Source organism: Eretmochelys imbricata, chromosome 1 (assembly GCF_965152235.1).
Source record: "Eretmochelys imbricata isolate rEreImb1 chromosome 1, rEreImb1.hap1, whole genome shotgun sequence".
NCBI classification, from domain to species: Eukaryota; Metazoa; Chordata; order Testudines; family Cheloniidae; genus Eretmochelys; species Eretmochelys imbricata.
Genome location: NC_135572.1, coordinates 225,658,510 through 225,682,838, shown reverse-complemented (window position 1 = coordinate 225,682,838; position 24,329 = coordinate 225,658,510). Strand labels below are relative to the sequence as shown.

Here is a 24,329-nt window from a genome sequence, read left to right as displayed (position 1 = left end):
GAGACTTGGTAGCAATGGGTGATTTTAACTACCCAGATATTTGTTGGGAAAGTGACCCAGCAAACCACAAAATTCCCGTAAGTCTTGGAATGTATTGGGACATCTTTTTGTTTCAGAAGGTGGAACAAGTAACAAGTGGGGCAGCTATTTTAGCCTTGATTCTGACTAACAGGGAGGAAATTGTTGCAATCTGAAGGTAGAAGGCAAACTGGGTGAAAGTGATCATGATATTCGAGATTTCCTGATTCAAAGGAAAGGAAGGAGTGAAGCAATGGACTTCCAAAAAGCAGCCTTTAACTAACTCAGAGAACTGGTAGGCAGGGTCCCCTGGGAAGAAAATCTAAGGGAAAAGGAATGCAGCAGAGTTGGCAATTTCTTAGAGAGACAATATTAAAGGTACAACTGCAAATGATCCTGATGGAAGGAAATATAGGAAGAATAGTAAGAGGCCAATATAGCTCCATCAGGAGCTCTTTAATGACCTGAGAACCAAAAAAGTGGAAACATGGATAAATTGCTATGGATGAATGCAAAAGAATAGCACAAGCATGTAGGAGCCAAATCAAAAAAGCTAAGGCACAAAATTAATTACACCCAGCAAGAGACATAAAAGGCAATAAGAACAGGTACTACAAATGTATTAGGAGCAAGGGAAAGGTGAAGGAAAGTGTAAATCCACTACTTAGTGGAGAAGGAGAGCTAATAACTGAGACATCAAAAAGGCAGAGGTGTTCACCAACTATTTTACTTCAGTCTTCACTAATGAGGTTAATTGTAAGCCAATATTTAGGAAGGGGCAAGGAACACAAGCTAGAATAGGGAAAGAACACATTAAAGATTATTTAGGTAAGTTGGCTGTCTTCAAGTCAGAAGGGCCTCACAAAATTCAAGTTAGGATGTTTAAGAAACTAGTTGAAGCAATCTTTGAACTGCTAGCAATTATCTTTGAGAACTCATGGAGGGCAGGTGAGGTCCCAGAGAGCTGGAGAAGGGCAAACATAGTACTTATATTTAAAAAGGGGAACAAAAAGGACTCAGGAGATTATACACCAGTTAACCTAACTTCAATATCTGGAAAGACACTTGAACAGATTATTAAACAATAAATTTGTGAGCACCTAATGATAGTAGGGTGGTAAGTAACAGCCAACATGGATTTGCCAAGAACAAATGATGCCAAACTAACCTAATTTCCTTCGTTGACATTGTTACTAGCCTAACGAATGGGGGGCAAGGGAGGGATAGCAGTAGACGTGATATATCTTGATTTTAGTAAGGTTTTGACACAGCCCCACATGACATTCTCATAAGCAAACTAGGGAAATATGGTCTAGATTAAGTTGCAATACAATGGATGCACAAGTGGTTGAAAGTCTGTACTCACTCAAGGAGTTATCAATGGTTTGCTGTCAAAATGGGGTAGGGGATGGAAAATATCTCATGGGTAAACACTGGGGTCAGTCCTGGGTCCGGTGCTATTCAATATTTTCATTAATGGCTGGGATAAGTGTGCTTATGAATTTTGCAGATGATATCAAGCTGGGAGGGTTGCAAAGACTTTGGAGAACAGGATTAGAATCCAAAATGACCTTAACAAATTGTAGAATTGGTCTGAATTCAACAAAATGAAATTCAATCAGGCAAATGCTTCATTTAAGTAAGAAAAAAAAAAGTACTTCATTTAAGAAAGAAAACCCAAATGCACGCCTATAAAAATGGGAATAACTGCCTACATGGTAGTACTGTTGAAAAGGATCTGGGGTTATAGTGGATCACAAATTGAATACGAGCCAACAATGTGAAGGCTAATATTCTAGCATGTATGAACATGAGTGTCATATTTAAGACACAGGAGGTAACTGTCCCATTCTACTCCGCCCTAGTAAGGTCTCAAGTGGAGTACTGTGTTCAGTTTTGGCCACCACAGTTTAACTACTTACTGTGGTACGTAACCTATTGCTTAAATCAGCATCTGTACCAGTTGACTGGAGGAAACCTAATGTGATGCCAATTTTTAAAAAGGGTTTAAGAGGTGATCCTGGACATTACAGGCCAGTAAGCCTAACTTCAGTACCAGGCAATTAAAGAACAGAATTAGCAAACACACAGATGAACATATGTTGGGGAAGAACCAACATGGCATTTGGAAAGAGAAATCATGCCTCACCAATCTACTGGAATTCTTGAAGGCATCAACAAGCACATGGACCTGGGTGATCCAGTGGCTACAGTTTACTTGGACTTTCAGGAAGCCTTTGATAAAGTCCCACACCAAAGTCTCTTAAGCAAAGTAAGTTGTCATGGGATAAGAGGGAAGGCCCTCTCATGGATCAGTAACTGGTTAAAAGACAGGAAACAGTGTAGGGAATAAATGATCAGCTTTCACAGTGGAGACAGGTAAATAGTGGGGTCCCCCCAGCATCTCTGGTGGGACCAGTGCTGTTCAACATATTCATAAATGATCTGGAAAAAAGGAATAAACAGTGAGATGGCAAGGTTTTCAGGCAATACAAAAATCACTCAAGATAGTTCATTCCAAAGCTGAAAGCAAAGGGTTACAAACTGGGTGACTGGGCAACAAAATGGCAGATGAAATTCAATGTTAATAAATGCAAAGTTATGCAGTTCAGTGACAGGCAGACAATTAAAAATACAAACATTTCCCATTACATTTTGGGTAGTTCCATGCTGCCTTTCTGCTGTGCATCATGCAATGGACAGAATGAACAGGCTGAGACTGACTGATCTACATGAAGTGTAAAGATTCAACAGTGCAGCTCTTTCACTGTCTTCCCTACAGAGGGTCTTGATTTCATATCTGACTTTGGTGCAGGCAGCTACAATAGCTCCTCCTCTCTCTCCAGGCTATGCAGGTAGGAGCCAAACCCTAACAATAAAGTTGATAAATCTTGTGTTTCGCCCGACCAGCCGCCACTGAAAAATAATTCAACACCAGCACCAAAAGGGTTAAACCATAAACATTCACTTTTTCTTTTTATTAAGAAAGCATGCACAAAAATAAACTCGTGAGGCCACACCCCTTCTCCTCTCTCCTTGACACAAAGCATCATGGGCCACACCAAAGTGCAAGGGGGTGCAAGGGACTCCTCTCACTTGCAGGCTGATCTCCATTGACTGCATCCCTTCACTCCTGACAGGTTATGTCACCAGCTTGCAGTGCAGTTCCAGTGCGAAGCCCTTTGACTCCACGAGTCCAATCCGATGCCATCTTGCCCACAAATGATGCACGATATTTCAGGGGTGGGGGCAAGGCTAATTTGCACACTGACCGGCATATATTTACATATGCAAATGATGCGCAACTGAATATGCAAACAAGGCAAATGAATATGCAAGTGAGGAGCACTTGACTATGCAAAGGAGCCATCTTGGTTTGTTTTCAGGGTTCTCTGAAAGGCCAAACGGCCTTCTGAATGACTTCCATGGGCCCGGCTCTTGGGAACATCCCCTGCAAAGCACTGAGTGGCACCTGGAGGGAGGTCATCTCTGCTGCTCTGTGCCACAGAAACCCAACCGAACACGGCTTCCTGGTCATATCATTCCCATCCTGGGCAGCAGAGAGAACCGCTGGCTAACTCCATGCTGAAGCCGACTCTGGGATTCCCCACTCCTCTTGGGAATGCTCAATGATGACCACGCCCACTTAAAAAAAAACAACAACAAAAAACAGTACCCCCCCCCACCCGCCCCTCAAATCCAACGAGACTGTCCATCTTCCCGACAAAGATCCAATTGGTTTATCTCAACAGCAAATTATAAAGCGATGCAAAATTATTTCCCCCACCCTTGGCATGTTGAGTCCCCATGATGGTTTGCTTCCAACTTGGTTCCCCTCACCGATAAACAGGGGCTAGGGAGTTACAAAATAGAAAGAGGAAACAAGAGGTTTGACAGAACAGAGCCACGCTAGAAACAGGGGGACAGCCAGGGGACACAACTGGGGGGACGGCAGCTAAACACTCATTCCTGCTTCAACACGGCTTCCCCATCCTGCTTTGCAAGTGCTCACACAGAGACTGGATTTTGGGATGTGGTAACTCTTCACCCGCTCTCTCTCCAGCTGACCTATGAGTGGCCTGACCCATCCTCCCCATTCCTCCCTTTGGCTGTGCAGTTTAAATATCTGCCACACACCTCCTGTCCTGTCATTTGTGCTTCTGAAACATAACAACTGTGAAGCCTCACACCTCTTCAACCTAGGGAGGGGCGGGGGGGGACACACTCCAATCTCTAACCCACAAGTCCCCAAATCTTCCTCAACACAGAGCAGTGGCTTCTTCTTTTTATCCTTGGTTCACTCCTGAAATGGAAACCACCCCCTGTGTATTTATAACTATGCAGACAAGACTCCCTTTGCTTGCATCCTTACACCACAGGCAAGGACAGCCTCCAAAGAAATTAAGGGGGGGAATAACTAACAGAACAAGAACTGAGGGATAGGGGGAGTGATTCCTAATTTGTATGTGTCTTCTTTGGATATGCAAATAAAAGCTTCACTATATTTTTATGGAAGGTGATGGGGCTGGGGGAGGGGAAAGGTGACGTTAAAAGCCTTTGGGGAATTCTATTTGATGTGCTGTTTCCGATCCCCCCAGTGCTGGTGCAAAATACACCTGCTAAGCTTCCCCTACTTGACAGGTGGGCTTCACATTCCCAGGGACTGCAAAAGTCAGCATAGAAAACAGGTCAGGGTTCCCGCTGATCTCCTTATAAATGGCAGTGGTCTCTGAATCCCAAATGCATCTGTGCTAGAAATTCTCCTTTTTCTGCACTCAGGGCCTTCCTCTCCCAGCTGGGCCCAAATCCCAGCTGTATCTCACCCCCATAGAGATTCTGCTTTCTTTATATTCAGGGTCTTCCCTCCTTCTCTTGCCGTCCCTTGCTGGTGTGAGAATGATCACGGAGCTAAAATCACCCCTCCAGTGTCCCTTTGAGCCCCTGACCTTTACAACATTTACCAAACAACATAATTACAGGCTCCCAGGGTCCACTAGGCTCTCTCACTCCGGTAGCCAGTACAACAGATTCACCGGCAAAAAGGGATTGTTAAACACAAAATGAGGGAGGCAGAGAAAGATGCTCTTGAGGTTTCGGCCTTCTGAGGTCTTGTCATGGCATCAGGGAGCCATCTCTCCACCCTCCGCCCCACGCAGGGCACCACGCAATGTGGGGGAGCCGATCTGATGTGTCCGAGGCCAGTGGGGGAGAGCCGTGCTCGATTACTGATAATAATAATAATAATAATGAAGAAAAGAAAAAAAAGAAGGTAAAACAGGACGCAAGGAAGGATTATCTTCGGCAGCATCTTGCGGTGGCTTCTCTGGCGCAGAGAGAGAATATATATCTATATACAGGCAAGGCAGGGAGGCCAGGGCAGCTGGACCTGCGACCTTTCACCCCATGCCCCCCTTCCCTCCCAGGTCCCTCACAAGGGACAGGCTCTCGAGTCTGTAACGCGCTAGGTGATCAAGTCCCAGTCAAAATCGTCGGGGATTTCCTCATTGGCGCCTGGAGGAGGGACTGGAGGTCGGGGGACCAGATGGTGAGCTGAGTGGAGGGGGAAGAGGGAGAAAAAGGGAAAGAGATGGTTAGCGGAGAAGTCAAGCTCTGTCCTAGTGGGTTCTTGGGAACAATAAAAGGGGAAGGACTCAGCTGGCGTGAACTTCCCCAGAGAAGTGACCTGCCAGGACACATTCCACCCCCCCGGCAGCACACGTTTCCACCCCAAGGCAGTGTCCTATCAGTGTCCAGATTGGGAGCAGGGGCTCAGGTGATCTAAGGGTAACTGCAGCAATGGGAGATTCCCCATGAGCTGCCCTCAACAATGTTCAGTCAGCATCTAACTAAGGCCTAAGGAGTCTGGCAGCATGAGCTCCCTCACAGCAGTGCCCAGTGAGCACCCAGCTGTGGGAAAGTGGTGTGATGGGGCAATGAGATGGGGCGGGGGGGGGGGGGGTGAGAGGAGTTGGGCAATTGAGCTTGCTCTCACCAGTGCCGTGGCAGTATCCTGCTGCGGGACCTCCTGCAGTCTAGGCTCCCTCAGCCCTACTCCAGCTCTCTGACAGAGAGGGGAAAGGCCCTGCTAGAATGTGCTGCTGGACGGCTGAGACAGCTGGGGTGAGAGTTGTATTACATGTCATCATTTCACCACTTACCTGGGCGATTATACCCTGGATTGTCCTGGGTGGAAATCTGGTACATAGGAGATGGCCCGGAGAAGAGATGGGGAGGCTGTGGCTGACCATAAGAGTTCACTGCCAAAGGAAAGGGAAAAGAACCATCAGTGATCCCCTCAGCCAGCTCGCCTGGCACTGACTGGGCGTCGCAGCTCAGCCACAGAACAGACTGACTGACACGCTCCAGGGAGAATCAGGAAGTGTTCAGTGGACAGGCCCTGACAACGTGTTACAGCTCAGCCACGGTACCAAAACCATATTGTTATTCTACTGGGTTAAAGTGGGGAATTTTGGCCCATCACCCCCTTCCTAGACATGTCCCAAGTCGGGTCAAAATCAAGCTGCTGCAAGGCCATGATCTCTCCTCACTGCCCTTGTCCGCTCCTCATAGAGCATCATCCTACTCTCTCTCCTACCACAGGATCTTCAGTGCAGGGGAGACCATCTTCTTCTCTCTAGCTCCTACCATCTGGAACAGCCACTCTGGCACCTCTCCACAGACCATCGACAAAACACCTCTCACCTCCTCTTTTTGCCTGTGTGCTTTCTAATTGCTTTCTGTCTGGGTTATTGGCTGCTCAACCACACATACCAGATAATGCCTTCACACCACTATGCACTGTGTTATGAGCACATACATCCCCATCTCTCCTGTACTAAACTCTCTAGAGCCAGGTAGGACCAGTGCTTCATTTGTGCCAAGGCTGGTCAGGCCTGAGCCCCGGCATGTCTGGGCTTGCCACGTTAGTTATAAAAGTAAAAAAATTGCTTGAGTTCCGGCACCTCTTTCATTACAAATTAAGCACTGGGTGGGACACAGTCCGTATGAAAGACACTGACAAAGTCTAAGTGTTTTAGAGCAACATAGCACAGGGCTGTTCAGTGCCATGGTGCTTGGCATGGTGACAAGGTGTCCAGCACCTCTACACAACTGGGAATCCGTCTCACCCATTTGCATGGCATCTTGGGTCCCCCTCCTACCCACCCTGCTGTGTACCTTGGTTCATGGACTGTTCCTGCTTGCCACTATTCAGGGCGCAAGAATCAGAGATTCGGGGGGGCTGCTGAGGGCCCCCCAGGTGAGGGAGCTGACCAGTCTGGGTGAGAAAGTGATTGAGGGAGTCGCAGAGGTTGGCAATGTGGTGCTGATCCAGGGTCCAGTTCTTCCGCTCAGCCTGGCGCAGGCTCTCCATCAGCTCTGCAAGGGCAATGGGGGGGATGAAATCCAGTTACTGCATGCATCGTGCGCCCTCCTCTTGCCTAATCCCTAACCCTCTGGGTACTCCCCTGGGAATCCTCCTTTCCTCATACTCAAGGGCTCACCATTTCCTTTCTCACCGCTGTATCCCCTCAGAGAGTCCCTTTCTTCACACTCAGGGCTTCCCCACCCCATGCGCACCTCTAATCTCTGCTGTGCACTCTCTGGAGAGCTGCTTTTTTCTATTCGCAGCATGAAGTCTCTGACACATGAGTGGGACAAGCAGCAGCAGGGACTGGGAAGCCATTCATCTATCTTCTAGCTGCCCCATCACTGCTCTATCTGAGGGCCACAAAAATCTTGAGTGGATTTCTCCTCCCCACAATCCATGAGGCAGGGCAATGCTATTATCTCCATTGTACAGATGGGAACTGAGGCCCAGAGAGGCTGAGTGACTTCCCCCAGGTCACACAGGAAGTGTGTGGCAGAGCAGGGAATTGAACCTGGGTCTTCCACTGGGCCAAGCAAGAGGTGGGATCTCCTACTGACCTGAGAATTGGGAGTGTTCAATGCTAGACCAGTTCAGCCGGTTCACCATCTTGAAGCTTTCCTTCAGGGAGTCAATGTTGGAGCACCACTCAGGGGGGAATGCTGGAAAGCAAGGCAGACAAGTCAGTTACAAGGAAGTAACACCCCTCTTCTCCCACCGGTCCCCGGTTTACAATGGTGCCAGGGGCGCCAGGCCCACCCACAAAAAGGGGCCTTGGCCCAGCCCACTCCACTTGCGCTGCACCCTCAGCTGCTGGCTCCTCTCCACCTCTGGCCCCTCTTCCCCCCACCCTTCACCGCTAGCTCCTCTCTGCCAGCCCGCCCAGGGCTTCTCTCCACCCCTTGCCCTGCCCACCGGCTCCTCTTCATCCCAGCTCCTCCCCCCACCCACTGCTCACTCCTCTCAGCTGACCAACCGGCTGAGTGCTCCTCTCGGGCCCCGGTGGCTGCCTGTCAGTGACAGGGGCAGAGAGGAGCCCTCAGCCTCCTCCACTGCAGGCACCAGCGCCAGGCAGGCAGGGCTGGGTGGGACCCCGGGGGACAGGACCACTCTGTGCTCCCAAGCTTCAGCTGTCCTGCTCCCTAGCACTCTGTTGGGAGGGGGCAATCCCTGCTCTGCGCTGGCTCAGCAGGGCCAGTGAGTGCACCCAGGGGGCAGGGCGTGGGGGAGCGGGTCTGTGGGAGGGTGCTGGGCTACGAGGAGGTGGGGGCACTGGGCAGTGCGGGAGGCTTGTGTGTTTTGGAGTGCTAGGCAGTGGGGGGTCTGTTGGGGGGGCACTGGGCAGTGGGGGAGGTCTGTGTGTGTTGGGGTGCTGGGCAGTGTGTGGAGGCCTGTGGGGGGCACTGTGTAGTTGTGATGGTGGGGCTGTGGGGAAGGACACTGGGCAGTGGTGGGTGGGGGAGATCTGTGTGTGTTGGGGTGCTAGCAAGTGGGGGTTCTGTGTGGGGTGCTGGGGCTGTGGTGGGGCTGTGGGCCAGGGGGCGCTGGCAGGGGTGGTGGTGTGCAGGGCGCTGTGCATTTGTGGTGGGGGGTGGCGTTGGGCATAAGGACTCTGGAGAGTGCTGGGCATAGGGAGTCAAATGGGTGTTGGGTGTGGGGGCCTTGTGGCACGGCATGGGCCCGCCCCGAGGGGAAGGGGCAGGCTGGCAACACAGAACCGGGCAGGCCAGTGTGCATCTGGCGACTGCTGGTTTGTAAACAGTGCCTTGCACCGGGGATGGGCAGAGCAAGACCGCCCCTGCCATGCCATGCCCCATTTCCCCTTGCCAGCCCTTTGCTCCGGGACCAACCTCCCCTTGCCATGATCCACTGCCCCCAAAGGGGTCCACACATATGTTTGGCACCGTGCCCACAAAAGGTTAATCCGGCCCTGTCTTCCACCCATGTAATACAAAATAAACAGAACCTGGCCCTGTCCATTACTTGCCAAAAGACCCTAAATTTGCACTGGACAGAAATTCAGCTTCCCTGGTCATTCAGTGCTCAAACCCCCCCCCCCCTTATTTCTGCACCCCATGCCTTGTGGGGCTGGGTCCCCCTCTGCTGGAGGTGAAAGGGGAATGCAGTTTCCAAGTTCACTCAGACCTGAGTTTCAGCCTCTCCCCACCCTTTGTATCTCATCTTCTGAAGTGCCTGGGTGCTGCTGTGAGGGAGCTCACCACAGGAGCCCTGGGCACCCTACTGGACTCCAACACTGTCCCAGCCCCCTGTGCCCCCAGCAGCTCCCTTCCTCCCCTGCAGCTCACCAAAGCCAGCGTTGTTGATTGAAGCCTGTGACGGCTGCTGCTGGTGCTGGTGCTGCTGTTGCTGTGGGTGGGTGTGCGCGTGATGCTGCTGGTGCTGGTGGTACCCTCCATGCTGCATCGGGGGTGGGTGCATGGACATCACAGGTGGGGGGCCATAGCCATCGCCACCCTGCTGCTTGCCCCCCTGAGGTGGACAGCCCTCTGGGCTCGGGGTGTGGAGGGGGGGAGCAGCCCCCACTGACGAGGGGCCCTGCGGCTGCTGGTACATGTAGTAGTTGTGATTGGAGGGCTGCATGTCGCCAAGGAGAGAAGAGAAACCTGCAAGGGGGGAGTAACAAAAGTTAAGAGACGTGGGTAAGGCGGCTGTCAAGCTCCAACACCTGCCTGTGTGCGACTTCGTCCCACTGACCCTAATAACGCACTCAGTCCTTCGCGTGCCCTCTAGAAGCTCAAACAGATAGCACATGACCCGAGCCTTTCCAAGTCTAAGTAATGGCCACGTTTCTATTTAGAATCATAGAATATCAGGGTTGGAATGGACCTCAGGAGGTCATCTAGTCCAACCCCCTGCTCAAAGCAGGACCAAGCCCCAATTTTTGCCCCAAATGGCCCCCTCAAGGATTGAACTCACAACCCTGGGTTTAGCAGGCCAGTGCTCAAACCACTGAGCTATCCCTCCCCAAGTTTTTCCAAAATTGAACTCATTCTCCTGAAATGTCACATACGTGTGGTTCTGCCGGAGGAGACTGTGTTGCACAAAGCTGAAGTTAGACAAGACATTTAGATGTTTTGTTAGATGTTAGTTTCCTTTTGCGGGTGTGGTATGGTTTTTGTTGTTGTTGTTGCATTTGTAGCTCAAAAGCACTTGGTCTAGAAACTTTGCCGCTTCTCTAATGTAAATAACTAGAGGGTTGCACATTCTGTTGTTTTGGTTGGCTCAGTGCATTGCACACGTCAGAGGCTCCTTGCCTTCCTCCATGCCCTCCATAAACTCCCTGTGTGCCACCATCCCATCCCCTCTTTTTTTAGGACTCTGCAACCCTTCCACACCATTCCCCATGCCAGGGGGCTCTGTGTACCCCCATGTCTCCTCTCCAAAATATCACTTTCCGCATCCCCTCCCCCCATGCTAGCAGCTCTGTATTTCTCCCGTGGCCCTTGGTTCTCCCACACACTAGAGTACCCCATTCCCCCCCCCCCCCACACACACACACACCATGCCAAGAATTCTGTGCGAACCCTCATTCCCCCCCCACCCCCTTCTCATTTCTTTTATTTCTGTCTGGGACATGTCATTCAAGGTGTCAACATTTTAAAACTGTATTGGGAAGAAGGGCAAAGCTGAGATGGGGATATTGTTTTGCAGGAAGGTATTAATAACTGCCATCAACTTGTCCTTTGATCTCTAAACAATTACAGAGGTGGCTGAAACTGCTGGATTTGCTAATCAGACACCAGGTGCTCTATGTGCCAGCCATTTTCTCCTTTTGGTTTTCCAGTCATCACCAAAATCTACAGGGTTCTGCCCATTAATGCCTAGAACATTCCCTGAAATCTTGCAATTGATCAGATGCAGCATTCAAATATATTGTGCTACTGACAAACATCCTAACACAGAAATGCCTGCCATCAAGCTGAATGTGAGATCTTGATTTAGTTGGCCAACAAGCCAAACAACCCCAACCCCTTCTCAATTTCTCAGGCTTCTTCAGGACACTGTAAAAGTAGCAATTAAAGGGCACATGCACACTTGGTTTTGCCTTCAGAGGTCACCTTTAAGTCACTGTTACGAATGAATAACCTCAATTTTTTTGGTCTGGGTTTTCTAATACTACTCTGGCAGCTTTCATCCTCAAGTGCTCTACAGAGTCTATATAAGGGTCACTCTCACACTGCTGAAATGCAGCTGCCTCTGGGGGGAAGGCAACAACTGTTTAACAGCCACACAACACAGAAGAAGAGACAAAAACTGCCTTCAGCTGAAGCTGTGAAAGGAATTTAGGACAGCACAAATATTTACCAAGCAGTACTTTGGCATGGAGAATGGAGAGAACACTCCTAGTCAAGATTTTCAGAACTGGCTGCCAAAAGTTAGGCTATGCCCATAGCTTGCCACCTAAATAAGGGGCCTAATTTTCAGAAGAGCTGAGCACTCCGAAACTTCCACTGATTTCAAAAACCCTAACTTGACTGAAAGGGGAGCTTAGTCTCCCTGGCTGGTTCAATCCTTTGGCTCTCAGCTAAGATTGCCAAGGAGGGATTAGCTAGTTTTGGCGATGATGGGAACAGAACGGAGACCAGCCAGACAAGCCACCTGTACCACAATTGTTTTCAGGCAGTAGCAACATGAGCTGAACTTGAGCCATCTAAATGAAAGGCCAAGTATACCCCTGCCAAACCCCCGGAGCTATCCATTCCCTGCAATGGGGCTCCTGACTCAATCATCAGAAGTAGGCTTTGGTTGTACATCTTAACCAAGAGCTGCACCTCTATGGGCACAGCACCCCTGTCGCTGAGGTCAGTACAGACTCAGAGAGGAAAGCACGCCAGCTGAGTCACCAGCACAACTTCTTGCAGCACCATGAGTTTCCCTTTGTTGTCCAACTCTGGATAAAACCTGACGCTGCTTAGCTTATGAGAGCTGCTGGTCTCCCAACAGTTATGGGGATGGACTTTTTGTACAGCACCGAGCACAATGGGGCCCTCCTCTATGACTAGGGCTTGTCGGCATTATGGTAATACAAACAATAAATCATTATTACTGTTGTCACAGAAGAGCTGTGACTGCACGGAGTCCTTCTGCTTGTAGGTTTGTTTGATTCTGCTAGAGTAGCAGGGTTTGTCTGCAGTGTGGAAAGACTGACTGACTGAAAGTTGAGTGATTATTGATATATGGTAGGTCCTGGTTTCATAATATTATTTCATAATATCTACCCATACCAGACTGATCTTTTCAAGGATGTCTCTCTTTAAATATAGGGACAGCAAGCTGAAATTGTTCAAGGTTTTCTGCATCCCCTATTCTTGTCGCAAGTGTGACACTGCCCTCTGGTGGCTGTTCCCTGAATCACAGAATCCAGAGGAATTCAAGATGAAAATGGATTAGGCTTTTAAGCGACGCAAGTGATGGGAACTTGCACCCCTTCCTTTGAAGAGACCCTTCCACAGCCTAATATCATCCCAGTACCTTTAGTTTATGCCAAATAACTGTCGGTCTCCTGCGATTTACAACTTGACAATACCTGCACCTTTAGATGGCAATTCATGACCTCAGACCGCCACATATTTATCTTTTCAAGCCTTTCTTCACAAGCTGATCCTTCCAGCCCTTTAGGAATTTTTCTTGCTCCTTCTGACTCAACATCAGCTATTTTTAAAAATCATTGTTAGTTCTACAGAAAGAGAGAGAAGGGCTGACTCACTGAGAGAGCAGAATTTCTGGACTGCACATTGTGTGTGTGCTGGGAGGAGCTAGAGCATTTGAAAGCAGGGGAACCCTCTTTTCACATGCTGCTAGAAAGAGGATGTGACTGAGAGATGCCGGTAGGGGCATTACTAGGGGATATCACAGGGGCACACATACAATGCGCCATACATCTAAGCCAGGTACTCACCGTGCTGGGAAGAGGACGATTTCTCCAGCATGGATTTATAGAGGTTTCGGAAAGACCAGCTCAGGTCCTGGAAGTTGATCTCAGAGTAGGAGAACTTGAAGTCGTGGTTAGTACTGTAGAGCGGGGGTGGCACATCTGCCCCTTCACGTCCCTGCCCTCCTGCCACAGTGGCTGCCACATCCACGGGCCCTGTGCCCTGCTAAAGACCAGACAATGATATGGAAAAAAATATCTAAATAGATCGTTGGTTTTGTAACTTCAGGAATTTGAGGGGGAAGGTAGGGGCTTGCTCCCACAAAAAAAACACCCAGCAAATCCCATATCACCTGTCTGTCTCCCCCTCAAAATCCTTGCAACTCTCCTACCAGAATGGGGGACTCCATCCTCCTCTCCCTCCCAGGGACATACTAGCTCCAGCTCATCCTCCAGCCACTTCACACCCTAATGGCTTTATCCCTGCCCAGTCTGCTCCTTTCCCCTGTTCCACTTCCTCCCTACTTCCCTCCTGGTCACTGATCTCCCCTCTTCAGCCCACTGTTTCCATTCTTCCCTATGGCCCTCCCCATCACTGATTTACTCTTCCATCTATGTCACCCTATCCCCCTTTCTCCCTTACCCTGTCTCTCACTTTGCCCATCTCCACCCCCTCCTCTGCCGCTCACCTGACTGTAGCTGGCAATGGGTGTGGTGCTCTGCAGCGATAGCTGAGGGGTAGCCTCAGGGGGCAGAGAGGCTTCTGTGCTGACTGGGACAGCCCCCCGTGGGCTCTTATTCGCCTCTTGTTCTGGGGAGTCCTGTGATAACTGTGAGCAGGGGGACAAAAGAAGAGGCAAGGAAATCAGAAACAGACAGAGAAGGGAAGCAGCAGATGAGAAGCCAGCTCCCCATTGTACAAGCTTCTGCCCTAGGAAAGCAAGGTACTGGCTGTAGTGGAAGAACATTCAAGAGGACAAAGCCGCTCTTCAGACAGGACTAGATGGCGCTCTTGGGTGACAGCAACAGAAGCCACATGGTGGGGACAAGAGGAGAATTCAGACTCCATGTTCACCTCCCCACAGACATGTCCTGTTTCCCCAATGGGACCCCAAGCAGGAAAGACTCCCTGCTGGAGTTAAGAGGGGAGTTCAGCCCTCCCCAGCCCCATCTGCTCCCGGAAAGAACCACACTCACATCATCGTCTGGAGGGTGCCGCCTCTTGCGGGAGATATCTGGGCAGGAATCTATTGTCCAATAAGAACCCTGGAAAGAAAATCCAGTGGTGAGAGGAACTCCCTGCTGCAGGATGTTACTGAGACCCACAGCGCAGAACATCAACTAATATATCAATGTCCATGCTACAGTGCATGAGCTAATGCCAGCTGGGCATCAGGAAGATGTTTTCCTCCTGTAGTATAGGACTGCACAGTGAAGTACATTGCTATTGTGGGAATTTCACGCCTTCCTCTGAAGCTCCAGGTGCCAGCTACCCTGAGAGACAGGTCAAGAGAAAACATAAATGAAGGGTCTGATCCAGCATGGCAGGAGATGGCCTAGCCTAGTGCATCCTTTATGCCTGCACACCCCATCAATGTCCTCTGCCTTTCATGGGATTTCTTTGTTAGTAATAAGAGTATAGACCAATTAAGCTATAATGATCAGAGTGGGCAAGATGACCTAAAAGCATGTTTGCTAGGAAATTTCTGAAGACCCAGTTCCAAACGGTGGTTTGGTGCTTGGCCGGCTGACTCTTGCTCATGGTCTAACTAATAACATATGTGGGGTTGGGACTTCCCCCAGGTCAGATTGGGAGTCACCTTGGGGATTTTTCACCTTCCTCTGCAGCATGTGGGTACAGGTCACTTGCCAGGATTATCTGGGTATATCTCACTTACTCGTTTCAATGCCACTGCAGGGCCATGGGGCTCTTGTGCACCTCAGTCCCTTCTATTCTCTGCCTGTGGTGCAAACTGGTTTGGTCTCATTTTGATTGTTGGATTTAGCATGCAGGTGTTAGCGGCCTGTGACACACAAGTGGTCAGACTAGTTGGTCTGGAGGCCCCTTCTGGCCTTAAACTCTAGGACTGTTATTAACCTCCGATTGTGATTTAAATTGATCTTTACAACGGCAGGACACGATGGCCTTAGAAGTGAAGGCCAACCTCCATACTAGCATGCAGCCAGTTAGGGTTTACTGAAACAGGGCATTATCACTAACTGAGCCTTATGAGTTGTGATCCCCAAAATAATGATTCTGTATTACCTAGATTCCCAGTCCCTTAACGGTGATCTGCAAAGAAAAAAAGAATCTGGGCTTGGGCCCTTTTCTGAAGCATTATGATATAGAAAAAAAGACTTATGAGGTTCCTGTCAATATATTTACATTAGTAATATCAGAATTTCTTTTTTTCTTGGTAGTCTCCCTTGGGAACTCAGAGATGCAGCTTGGGCGTTTCGTCTTCAGCCCTTACTGAAGGTGCAGAGATGCTGAATTTTTAGCAAAGCGAGCTTTTCCTACAACTGTTTTGGGGTATTTGAGTTCAGTGGATGATAACAATATTTTTAAAACCCGAAGTTATAAAACAGCTTTAAACAAATATCAGTTCTGCTCTCAGGTGCTTGGATTTCATTTCCCTGGTATCCTTGATGTAATAATCCTTCCAGTTCTCTAGTCACCCATGATGTCTTTCAAGCAGAACAGGTAATACAAGATCTGCATTTCAAAGATTGGGGAAGAAAAAAAAAAAAAAAAGGGCAGAGAAAAAAATATTTCAATCTAAGTAAAGATCACAAGGCAGGGGGGAAAAAGGTGGGCTGACAGCCATTTTCATTTCTTTGCAGGTCCTTTTAGTGTATGTTTCTGGAGTCTTCAAACACAGCAGTACATCTCATTGCTTTAACATATATACTACATATTTAAAAGTTTTAACCACCTGGGCAGAAAGGGCAACACTGGCTTATTCCCTGTGGTGTAAGTGACTCACCCGGGAACATGTCAATTTCTTACCTTCCCAGGATCATCCCTCGGTCGAGGCACCTTTCGAAAACATTTATTCAGAGACAGGTTGTGGCGAATGGAGTTCTGCAGAGGGATGGAGAGAAGTAAATAAATGCTATGTAGGAAGGATAAGGACTGCAGAGGAAACTGAAGACTTCTGTGTATGCCCAGGATGGGGTGAGAGATCACCCAAGGCCAAAGCTGTCTATGTACACGCAGGATGTGCCAGGACAGAGACTAAGAAAAGGAGAGGGATGGATAGTTCTGGAGACCAAGGCCTTCTGTGTATGCCCACAGAAGGTACAGTGAGGATGGTATTTGGGCCAGGAAGGGATTGGCAGATAGTACTTTTGTGGGCCCTTCTTAATAGGGAGGGGGACCTCCACATGTATAAATCAATCAATTCTAGGGAAATTAAGGGTCATTTGGCTCTGCACTTCCTCCAGCTGGTAACTAGAGCTTTGCCTTTACACCTGGCTCTTTTCTTTGCTTAGTGGGAACGTTTTGTACCGAGAAAAGAAAGTGCGCTCTCTTAAGGTGGTGCAGACTTTGCACTAGCCACAGTGTTCCTCACCTTCCATCCGATGCCAGCATTCTTGTAGTAGGGGAAGTTGTCGCAGATCCAACGGTAGATCTCGCTAAGTGTCATCTTCTTGGCAGGCGATGAGTTGATGGCATAGGTAATCAGAGTGGCATAGCTGTAGCGCGGTTTCCCATCCTGGTGCACTGCAGCCTCATCCTTACTCAGGGTGGCATTGGGGTCAGTGGGGGAGCCTGGGGGGCACTTCCGGGCAGCCCCTGGGGGCCCCGCCTGCGAGGAACCCCCTAGTTTCTCAATAGTAGCTCGCAGGGTGAGCTGGGGGAGCCAGTCTATGGAAGTGAGGCTGCTTTCCAGGTCAGAGGCCATGATGCCAGAAGCCGGAGTGTCTGCTGGGGAGAGAGGAACAAACGGGACTGATGAAATACAAGCAAATTGTGCCTTGATAGTGGAGGGAAAGATGCACTCCCCCACATCAGCGTACCTTTCTGAAGAGCTTCTTGCTCACTGGTCACAGCCAGGGAAGGTTGTGTCACTACAGACCTGGGACTGTATCCCTGGGAGGACAACCCTGCTTGCTGATAAGCTTACACAGTTTGTCCTGGAGTAGTAACCTAGTCCTGCTCTGTGTATCCTAGTCAGACTCAGGTAAGGGAACGAGGAGAGGAGAGGGATCTATCCTGGGGAGTGGGGCCATTCCACCTGCTGTAGCACACCATGACACCATCCCCTTCATCATCTGCCAGCTGTAGCCTAATAAAGTCACCTCCTCATTTCAGGAGTGGGATCATAGCTAGGGAGGAATGTCCCTCATGTTGTATCCAAGTCACACCTAAATAAGATCACCTGTATGGGTCAGGACTGGCAATATATTCATTGGGGGTGGGGGGAGGAATTTCTTCTCCATGGCCTTAGGTAATCTCTCCCTACATCATATCACATTGTATCCAACCCAGTTTGTAAGCTCCTTGGGGCAGGGATCATAAAAAATCGCCCCCCCCCCACCTATAGTGGTATATACACATAATTATATCAACCACATCAAGGATGGACTGAGACTGGACTGAAAACAGAATCATTATAATTAAGACTTTGCTTTTCTTTAGCCCTTTTTTCCTAAGGATCTCAAAGAATTTTACTGAATTAAGTCTCATGAAATGCAGGTGAGTATTATATCCCCAAGTTGAGAAATCTGAGGCACATAGAGGAGAAGTGACATGACCAATGTTACACAGTGTCAGGGATGATCTAGATAAATTTAGTTCTGCCATGAGTTCAGGGGACTGGACTAGATGACCTCTCGAGGTCCCTTCCAGTCCTACGTACAGTGAGTCTGTAGTATGGTAGAGAACTGAACTAGGGTCTCTTGACTCTGATCTTTGCCTTAGTCACAAGACCATATTTCTCCTCATAAAAATAAAGCACCTCTGCCCAGTGTGAGCAGTAATTATACCCAAACGTTCAATTCAAGTGGACACATTTTAAAAATAGAACAATATATTTGGTAACCTGTGTGAAATGGGCAGGTACATCACCATCCAGGTTCTAGGGGTCAGGTTGGTCAAAAACCAACATCACAACTGGCACTAATTGGCTGCACCAAGGACTGAATTCCCCTCTCATCCCTGCCAGTGATGGTCCCTTTGAATCTGGGCTGAGATAGTTAGTTTGCATGACTGCAGCCTGCACTGTACCTGTTCTGGAGATAAAGAGGGGAATTAAGTCTTTAGGGGCTGCAAGTTCTGCACCTTTCACCAGTATGAAACTCACTTTTAAAAAGATCGCTGTACATAGATGCATGTCAGCACACATAAAGGTAACAGTCGAACACAAACAACACATTCCGGTAACAAATTAATCTCACACACACACACAGAGATAACAGACTAACATGAACACGCCCTACTCAGGAAAAAAACATCAGGTGGCGCCTCCTACTAAGTGCATCACCCACACTGACTGGATCAGCTGAGGCAGGGAGACACCCATCTGAGTGAGTGTCACCAGTAGATATCCTTTCTAAATATAGATCCAGACATGCATGCATCCAGCACCTTTGTACACAGACACAATTCCCAGCTTCTTTCACACAACACCCTGCACTCACACACCACAGTGTTCTCACAACACAAAAGCACACCCAGCCTTCACTCCCAACACACACACAACCCAGGGCTTTCAAATACACACACACACTCACACACAGGGCTTGCATTTTCACACACACACACTCACTCATTACATAGAATATTCAGGGCTCAAACACCCATGCACCCAAACAATCAGACACTATCCAGTGCTCAAACACAACAACCAACACTGTCTCAAACACCCAGCACTCAGGCAACATCTCTCTAATCACACAGCCAACATACACACACAAAAGTGAAACTATGCCATCACCACATCTGTAGCTAGTGGAAACATTATTCTGCTTCTGGAGCGGAGAGAATGAGGAAAGAAAAGGCCCAACTGCAACTTATTTATCTCCCCACCACCAGCCATTCCACCAGATACAATAGTGATGAGCTAGAGCAGGGGTGGGCAAACTTTTTGGCCTGATGGCCACATCTGGGTGGGGAAATTGCATGCAGGGCCATGAATGTAGGGCTGGGGCAGGGGTGCGGGAGGGAGTGCGGAGTGTGGGAGGGGGTGCGGTGTGCAGGAAGGGTTTCAGGGCAAGGGGTTGGGGTGCAGGAGGGGACTCAGGGCAGGGAGCTGGGGTGCGGGGTGCAGGAGGAGTTCGGGGTACAAGCTCCGGCCCAGCACCACTTACCTTGAGCGGCTGCAGGGTGGCAGCAGCGCGCAGCAGGACTAAGGCAGGCTCCCTGCCTGCCCTGGCCCTGCGCCACTCCCGGAAGTGGCCAGCATGTCTGGTAGTGGCTCTTGGAGGTGGCGTGGGGCAGGCAGCTCTGCCATGCACTGCCCTCGCCTGCAGGTACCACCCCTGAAACTCCCACTGGCCGCGGTTCCCTGTTCCTGGCCAATGGGAGCTGCAGGGGGCGGTGCCTGCAGGCGAGGGCAGCGCTTGGAGCCCTCTGCCCCCCCAGGGGCCACAGGGACGTGGCGCTGGCTGATTCCGGGAGCGGTGCGGGGCTAAGGCAGGCAGGGAGCCTGCCTTAGCCCCGCTATGCCACGGGGCTGGCAATCCCCTGGGCCGGACTGAAAGCCCTGAAGGGCCGGATCCAGCCCGCGGGCTGTAGTTTGCCCTCCCCGGAGCTAGAGTAATACAGGAATCTTGACAGGTACGGTTGCATCAGGCCTTCCATTGCAAGCCCATTTTCAGCTGCACATAACTTATTGAAAATATCTCCTTTCAGGCTGAAGGCTGAAACTGGTCTCATCCCAAAGAATTTTTTTTTTTTTTTTTAAAGCTTGAGCAGAATCCATCCACCCTTTTTTGGAATTATACAAGGGTGAAATAACTATAAATTTTCCCAGTGTAAAAAACCATGCAAACAAACGAAAAATGTTCTTAGTGTCTATATAACTTAAAAACAGCAGAATTTCAATACCATGCAACTTTCCACATAGTGTGGCCTCATTAAGGACTCATCTCAAGGCCAACTTGGGAGAAAAGAAATACAAAATAAATAGCAACTAAATATTCCATTTTGTAAGTGTGCATTACAAAACTTCTATCATTTAATATGTACAGGACTATAGAATAACAAAACTAATATGGAGCTGTGATTTCATGCTGCTATTTCATTATGGAAATGAATATTTATGTAAGATTTTAACTATGCAACCCTGGAATTATGAAGTAAAATAAAACAGAGCTAAAAAATTCTCTCTTTTTCAATGTTATGCTACTTTAAGATTCAAATTTGAAACATCCGAAATTCAGCAAATGCAAAAGTTACAGTTTTCACAGGATTTTTATCAAGCTTAATTTAGGAGTCACTAATGCATCTCCATAATTAATGCAAGTTTTGAATTTATACATACACATGGATCACCCACTGCTTAAACACAGCTGTTTCTGGGGTGAAACACAGCAACTATTTTAAGAGTACCCAGCCACACTAAATTACAGGTTAGGATGGGAAGTGAAGAAGAATCCTGTATCCAATAGAAATTGGATGGAAAGTTTTGGGGAAAGAGTATAATTTCCAAAGGCGAAATTTGGCCACAATTTTGGATTTATTGTTCTGTCTCTTATGAGAGGTGCTATGGGATATTTAATGACCATGAGCAGAAAGGCTGGTCAGGCTCTCAGTTATACGATTTCTCTTAATAGATTCATAGATATTTAGGTCAGAAGGGACCATTATGATCATCTAGTCTGACCTCCTGCACAACGCAGGCCACAGAATTTCACCCACCACTCCTACAAAAAAACCTCACACCTATATCTGTGCTACTGAAGTTGTCAAATCGTAGTTTAAAGACTTCAAGGAGCAGAGAATCCTCCAGCAAGTGACCGGTGCCCCATGCTACAGAGGAAGGCGAAAACCTCCAGGGCCTCTTCCAATCTGCTCTGGAGGAAAATTCCTTCCCAACCCCAAATATGGCGTAACTCCAGCAGCATGGTAACTCTAGAACAGGGGTGGGCAAACTTTTTGGCCTGAGGGCCACAACGGGGTATGGAAATTGTATGGCAGGTCATGAATGCCCACAAAATTGGGGGTAGGGGTGCGGAAGGGGGTGAGGACTCCGGCTGGGGTATGGGGGAGGGGTGTGAGGGCTCGGGCTGGGGGCGCAGGCTCTGAGGTGGGGCCGGGGATGAGCGGTTTGGGGTACAAGAGGGGGCTCTGCACTAGGATCTAGGGGTTGGGAGGGCGAGAGGGAGATCAGGGCTGTGGCGGGGATTGGGTCGCGGGGGGAGGCTCAGGGGTGCAGGCTCCAGGCGGTGCTTACTGCAAGCAGTTCCCAGAAGCATGTCCTCCCTCCGGCTCTGAGGCGTAGCCAGGTGGCTCTGCGCATCGCCCCGTCCACAGGCGCCGCCCCCGCAGCTCCCATTGGCGGCTGTTCCCAGCCAATGGGAGCTGCAGGGGCAACGCCTGCGGACGGGGCAGAGTGCAGAGCCACCTGGCCGCGCCTCTGTGTACTATGTAGGAGCCGGAGGGGAGTCATGCCGGCTGCTTCTGGGAGCCGTGTGGAGCGGGGCAAGCCCCCAACCCTGCTCCCTGGCTGGAGCGCTGGAGCAGGGCAAACCCCGAGCCCACTCCCCAGCAGGAGATGAGGGACAGATTAAATGGTCTGATGGGCCGGATGTGGCCCGTGGGCCAGAGTTTTCCTGCCCCTGCTCTAGAATCAATCTGTACTATTAAGTCACTGCTGACTCGTAGGGAAGAGTGCACTCACTCTACTTTGGCAGCACACTGGGTTTTCCTTCGATGTCTCCTATCCAAAGAGCGAACCAGCTGGACACTGCAGACCATGTAACATCTGACATCACAGGGTAAACCAGAACACCACCACCACTCATGGTTCTTTCAACTTTCACTACCCAGTCAGGCCTTTGTACTGTCTGGCAAATGTTCCCTCTACTACCTCTCTTATTCTCTCTCTCTCTCTCTCTCTCGACTACAGACAAACCTGCTACCACAGGATGAACCCAAATCAATGTGTTTTTGTAGGCCTTACTAAATTATCTAGCCAGCTAGAATTCACTGTACACATCCATTTTACGGTCAGCCAAATACCTATACTCACACTATTTACATTTATGCCTATAGGTGATGTGAAGATGTACAATCATAATATCAGACAGGACTGAAAACAGGACAGAGTCTTTCACTGCTCGGGCACTAGTTCCAACATAACCCCAGCTCAGGAAGAGTCAGAGAGATGGGGACTAGAGCCTTTCACTTCGAGAGCACTCATCCAAATCTGTACTTAAGCAAACAGTGGTTTGCGTGGTTCAGACAGAGAGAAAATGACTAAGAAAAATCCTATAATCAGTTGGCATTGAAGAACCACAAATTCACCCAAGACAAATCAGCAGCTTGTTCAGTGAGCAGTAATAAACATCCTGGGTGCGGTGACTGACCAGCATGTTCGACCTGAGGCTGAAAATGGAAGCTGGCCTCCCCCATCTCAGGTTCCCTGTACTGTACATGCCACTGACTAGCTGGCAGAAGACATTATTATTTTGCCTGTCCCGCTAATTTGCAAAGTTCTTCCACTCAGTCAGTCATGCCCCTCCCTGCACCACTGCTAACTTCACACGGCAGGGCTGAAAAAACTTATTAGAGGTGGTGTATGTAGCTTTAAGAACTGTGCAAATGTGCGGTTACTGCCCCTTTACAGTCTGGAATACCCTTTGAGGCAGGGCTCAAAAGACTTGTCAGTTTAGAATCAGGCACAGCTGGAGTGAAGTCCTCCTTTTCTTTTTGCGAATACAGACTAACACGGCTGCTACTAACACTCTGAAACCTATGAATGAAATGAGGCTGGCTGTAGCTTTTAAAGGACCCCAAAACTGTACTAATTACATACTTTAGTTTTCATTTTGATCCCCCGAAAATCAGTGGCCAAAATACTCAATCCTAGGAGCCTAAAGTTAGGCTGCTAAATCTATATTTTAGGCACCTAAATGGAAGTGACCTGATTTTTACAGGTACTGAGCACTGCAGCTCATACTGAAATCAATGGGAGCTAAGGTTGCACAGCACCTCTGAAAATCAGGCCACTTCTACTTAGGTGCCTAAAATATAGATATAGAAGCATAACTTTAGGCTCCTTGGTTTGAAAAGTTTTGGCTCAGGCAGTAAAAAGGTATAGTCGGCTTTTGGGAGAAAATCACTGTTGACAATGCCAGGGTCACCTTATCTTTGAAAAAGCAAGATGATCAGAGTGACAGCGGTGAAGGAGGAAGTCTAGACAAAGAAAGGAAGAAAAAGAAAAGATAAAACTGGCCATGTATGGAAATACGGATAGTTTCTACTCCAATGAAAGAAACGAGGATTTTGAAGTTTATGTGCAAAGGTTGTGCAATACTTTTTATACCAACAACACTGAAGGGAATAACGTGGGGGGGGGGCGGGGCGGGGGAGTCAATTTTTTAAAGTTTGTCTGTGAGAGAGAAACATTTGCCGTTTCGAGAGATTTTTGTTTTCCCTCAAGAACCAGGAGGAGATACGAATGAGGGAGACTAGAATGAAGTGCTTAAAAATGTTATCTATCCCAAACAAACTTCCTCACTAAGAGAGATACATTTCACTTAAGAAACCAGAAAGGAAAAAGCATATCTGATTTCCTGGCTAGTCTCAAATCACCATCTATAACCTGCCATATTGGTAACTATCTGTGAAACTTGGGAAATTGCTTTGTTTCTGGAACTAGAAATCCAAAATGAAGAGAGAGGCTGCTGGGTATTGTTCACAAATGAAACTTAACTTGGAAGGAGTGGTGGTCACGCTACTGGTATCTGAGTCAGCCAAAAGAAAGCACTGCAGTTTGAGAGTGCACTTCTGTCTACATGCCACATGGAAAAAGGAAAGCCCAGCCCACAGGGCAAGGAGTTGTCAGGAATCACTGTACCCAGGAGTCGGTGGTTCCATTG

General features: G+C 48.8%; 1 protein-coding gene across 8 annotated transcripts in view; it reads right to left on the bottom strand.

The window, feature by feature from the left end:
- Positions 1-2,967: 2,967 nt before the first annotated feature.
- FOXJ2 (forkhead box J2) overlaps positions 2,968-24,329 on the bottom strand; it is a 34,127-nt gene continuing 12,765 nt past the window's right edge. Inside the window, exons 2-12 of one of the 8 annotated variants that reach the window (XM_077824709.1) lie at positions 17,301-17,648; positions 16,853-17,208; positions 16,288-16,362; positions 14,475-14,543; positions 13,967-14,107; positions 13,305-13,503; positions 9,691-10,008; positions 7,945-8,046; positions 7,195-7,395; positions 6,177-6,275; positions 2,968-5,568 (exon numbers count right to left, since the gene is read on the bottom strand). In XM_077824709.1, the coding sequence (XP_077680835.1) occupies positions 5,480-5,568; positions 6,177-6,275; positions 7,195-7,395; positions 7,945-8,046; positions 9,691-10,008; positions 13,305-13,503; positions 13,967-14,107; positions 14,475-14,543; positions 16,288-16,362; positions 16,853-17,185 (1,626 nt within the window). In that variant the 5' untranslated portion in view covers positions 17,186-17,208; positions 17,301-17,648 and the 3' untranslated portion in view covers positions 2,968-5,479. Of the gene's footprint in view, positions 5,569-6,176; positions 6,276-7,194; positions 7,396-7,944; positions 8,047-9,690; positions 10,009-13,304; positions 13,504-13,966; positions 14,108-14,474; positions 14,544-16,287; positions 16,363-16,852; positions 17,209-17,300; positions 19,550-19,592; positions 21,457-24,329 lie in introns of those variants that run through there. The other 7 variants (XM_077824738.1, XM_077824733.1, XM_077824700.1 and 4 more) reach the window with 7 other exon arrangements.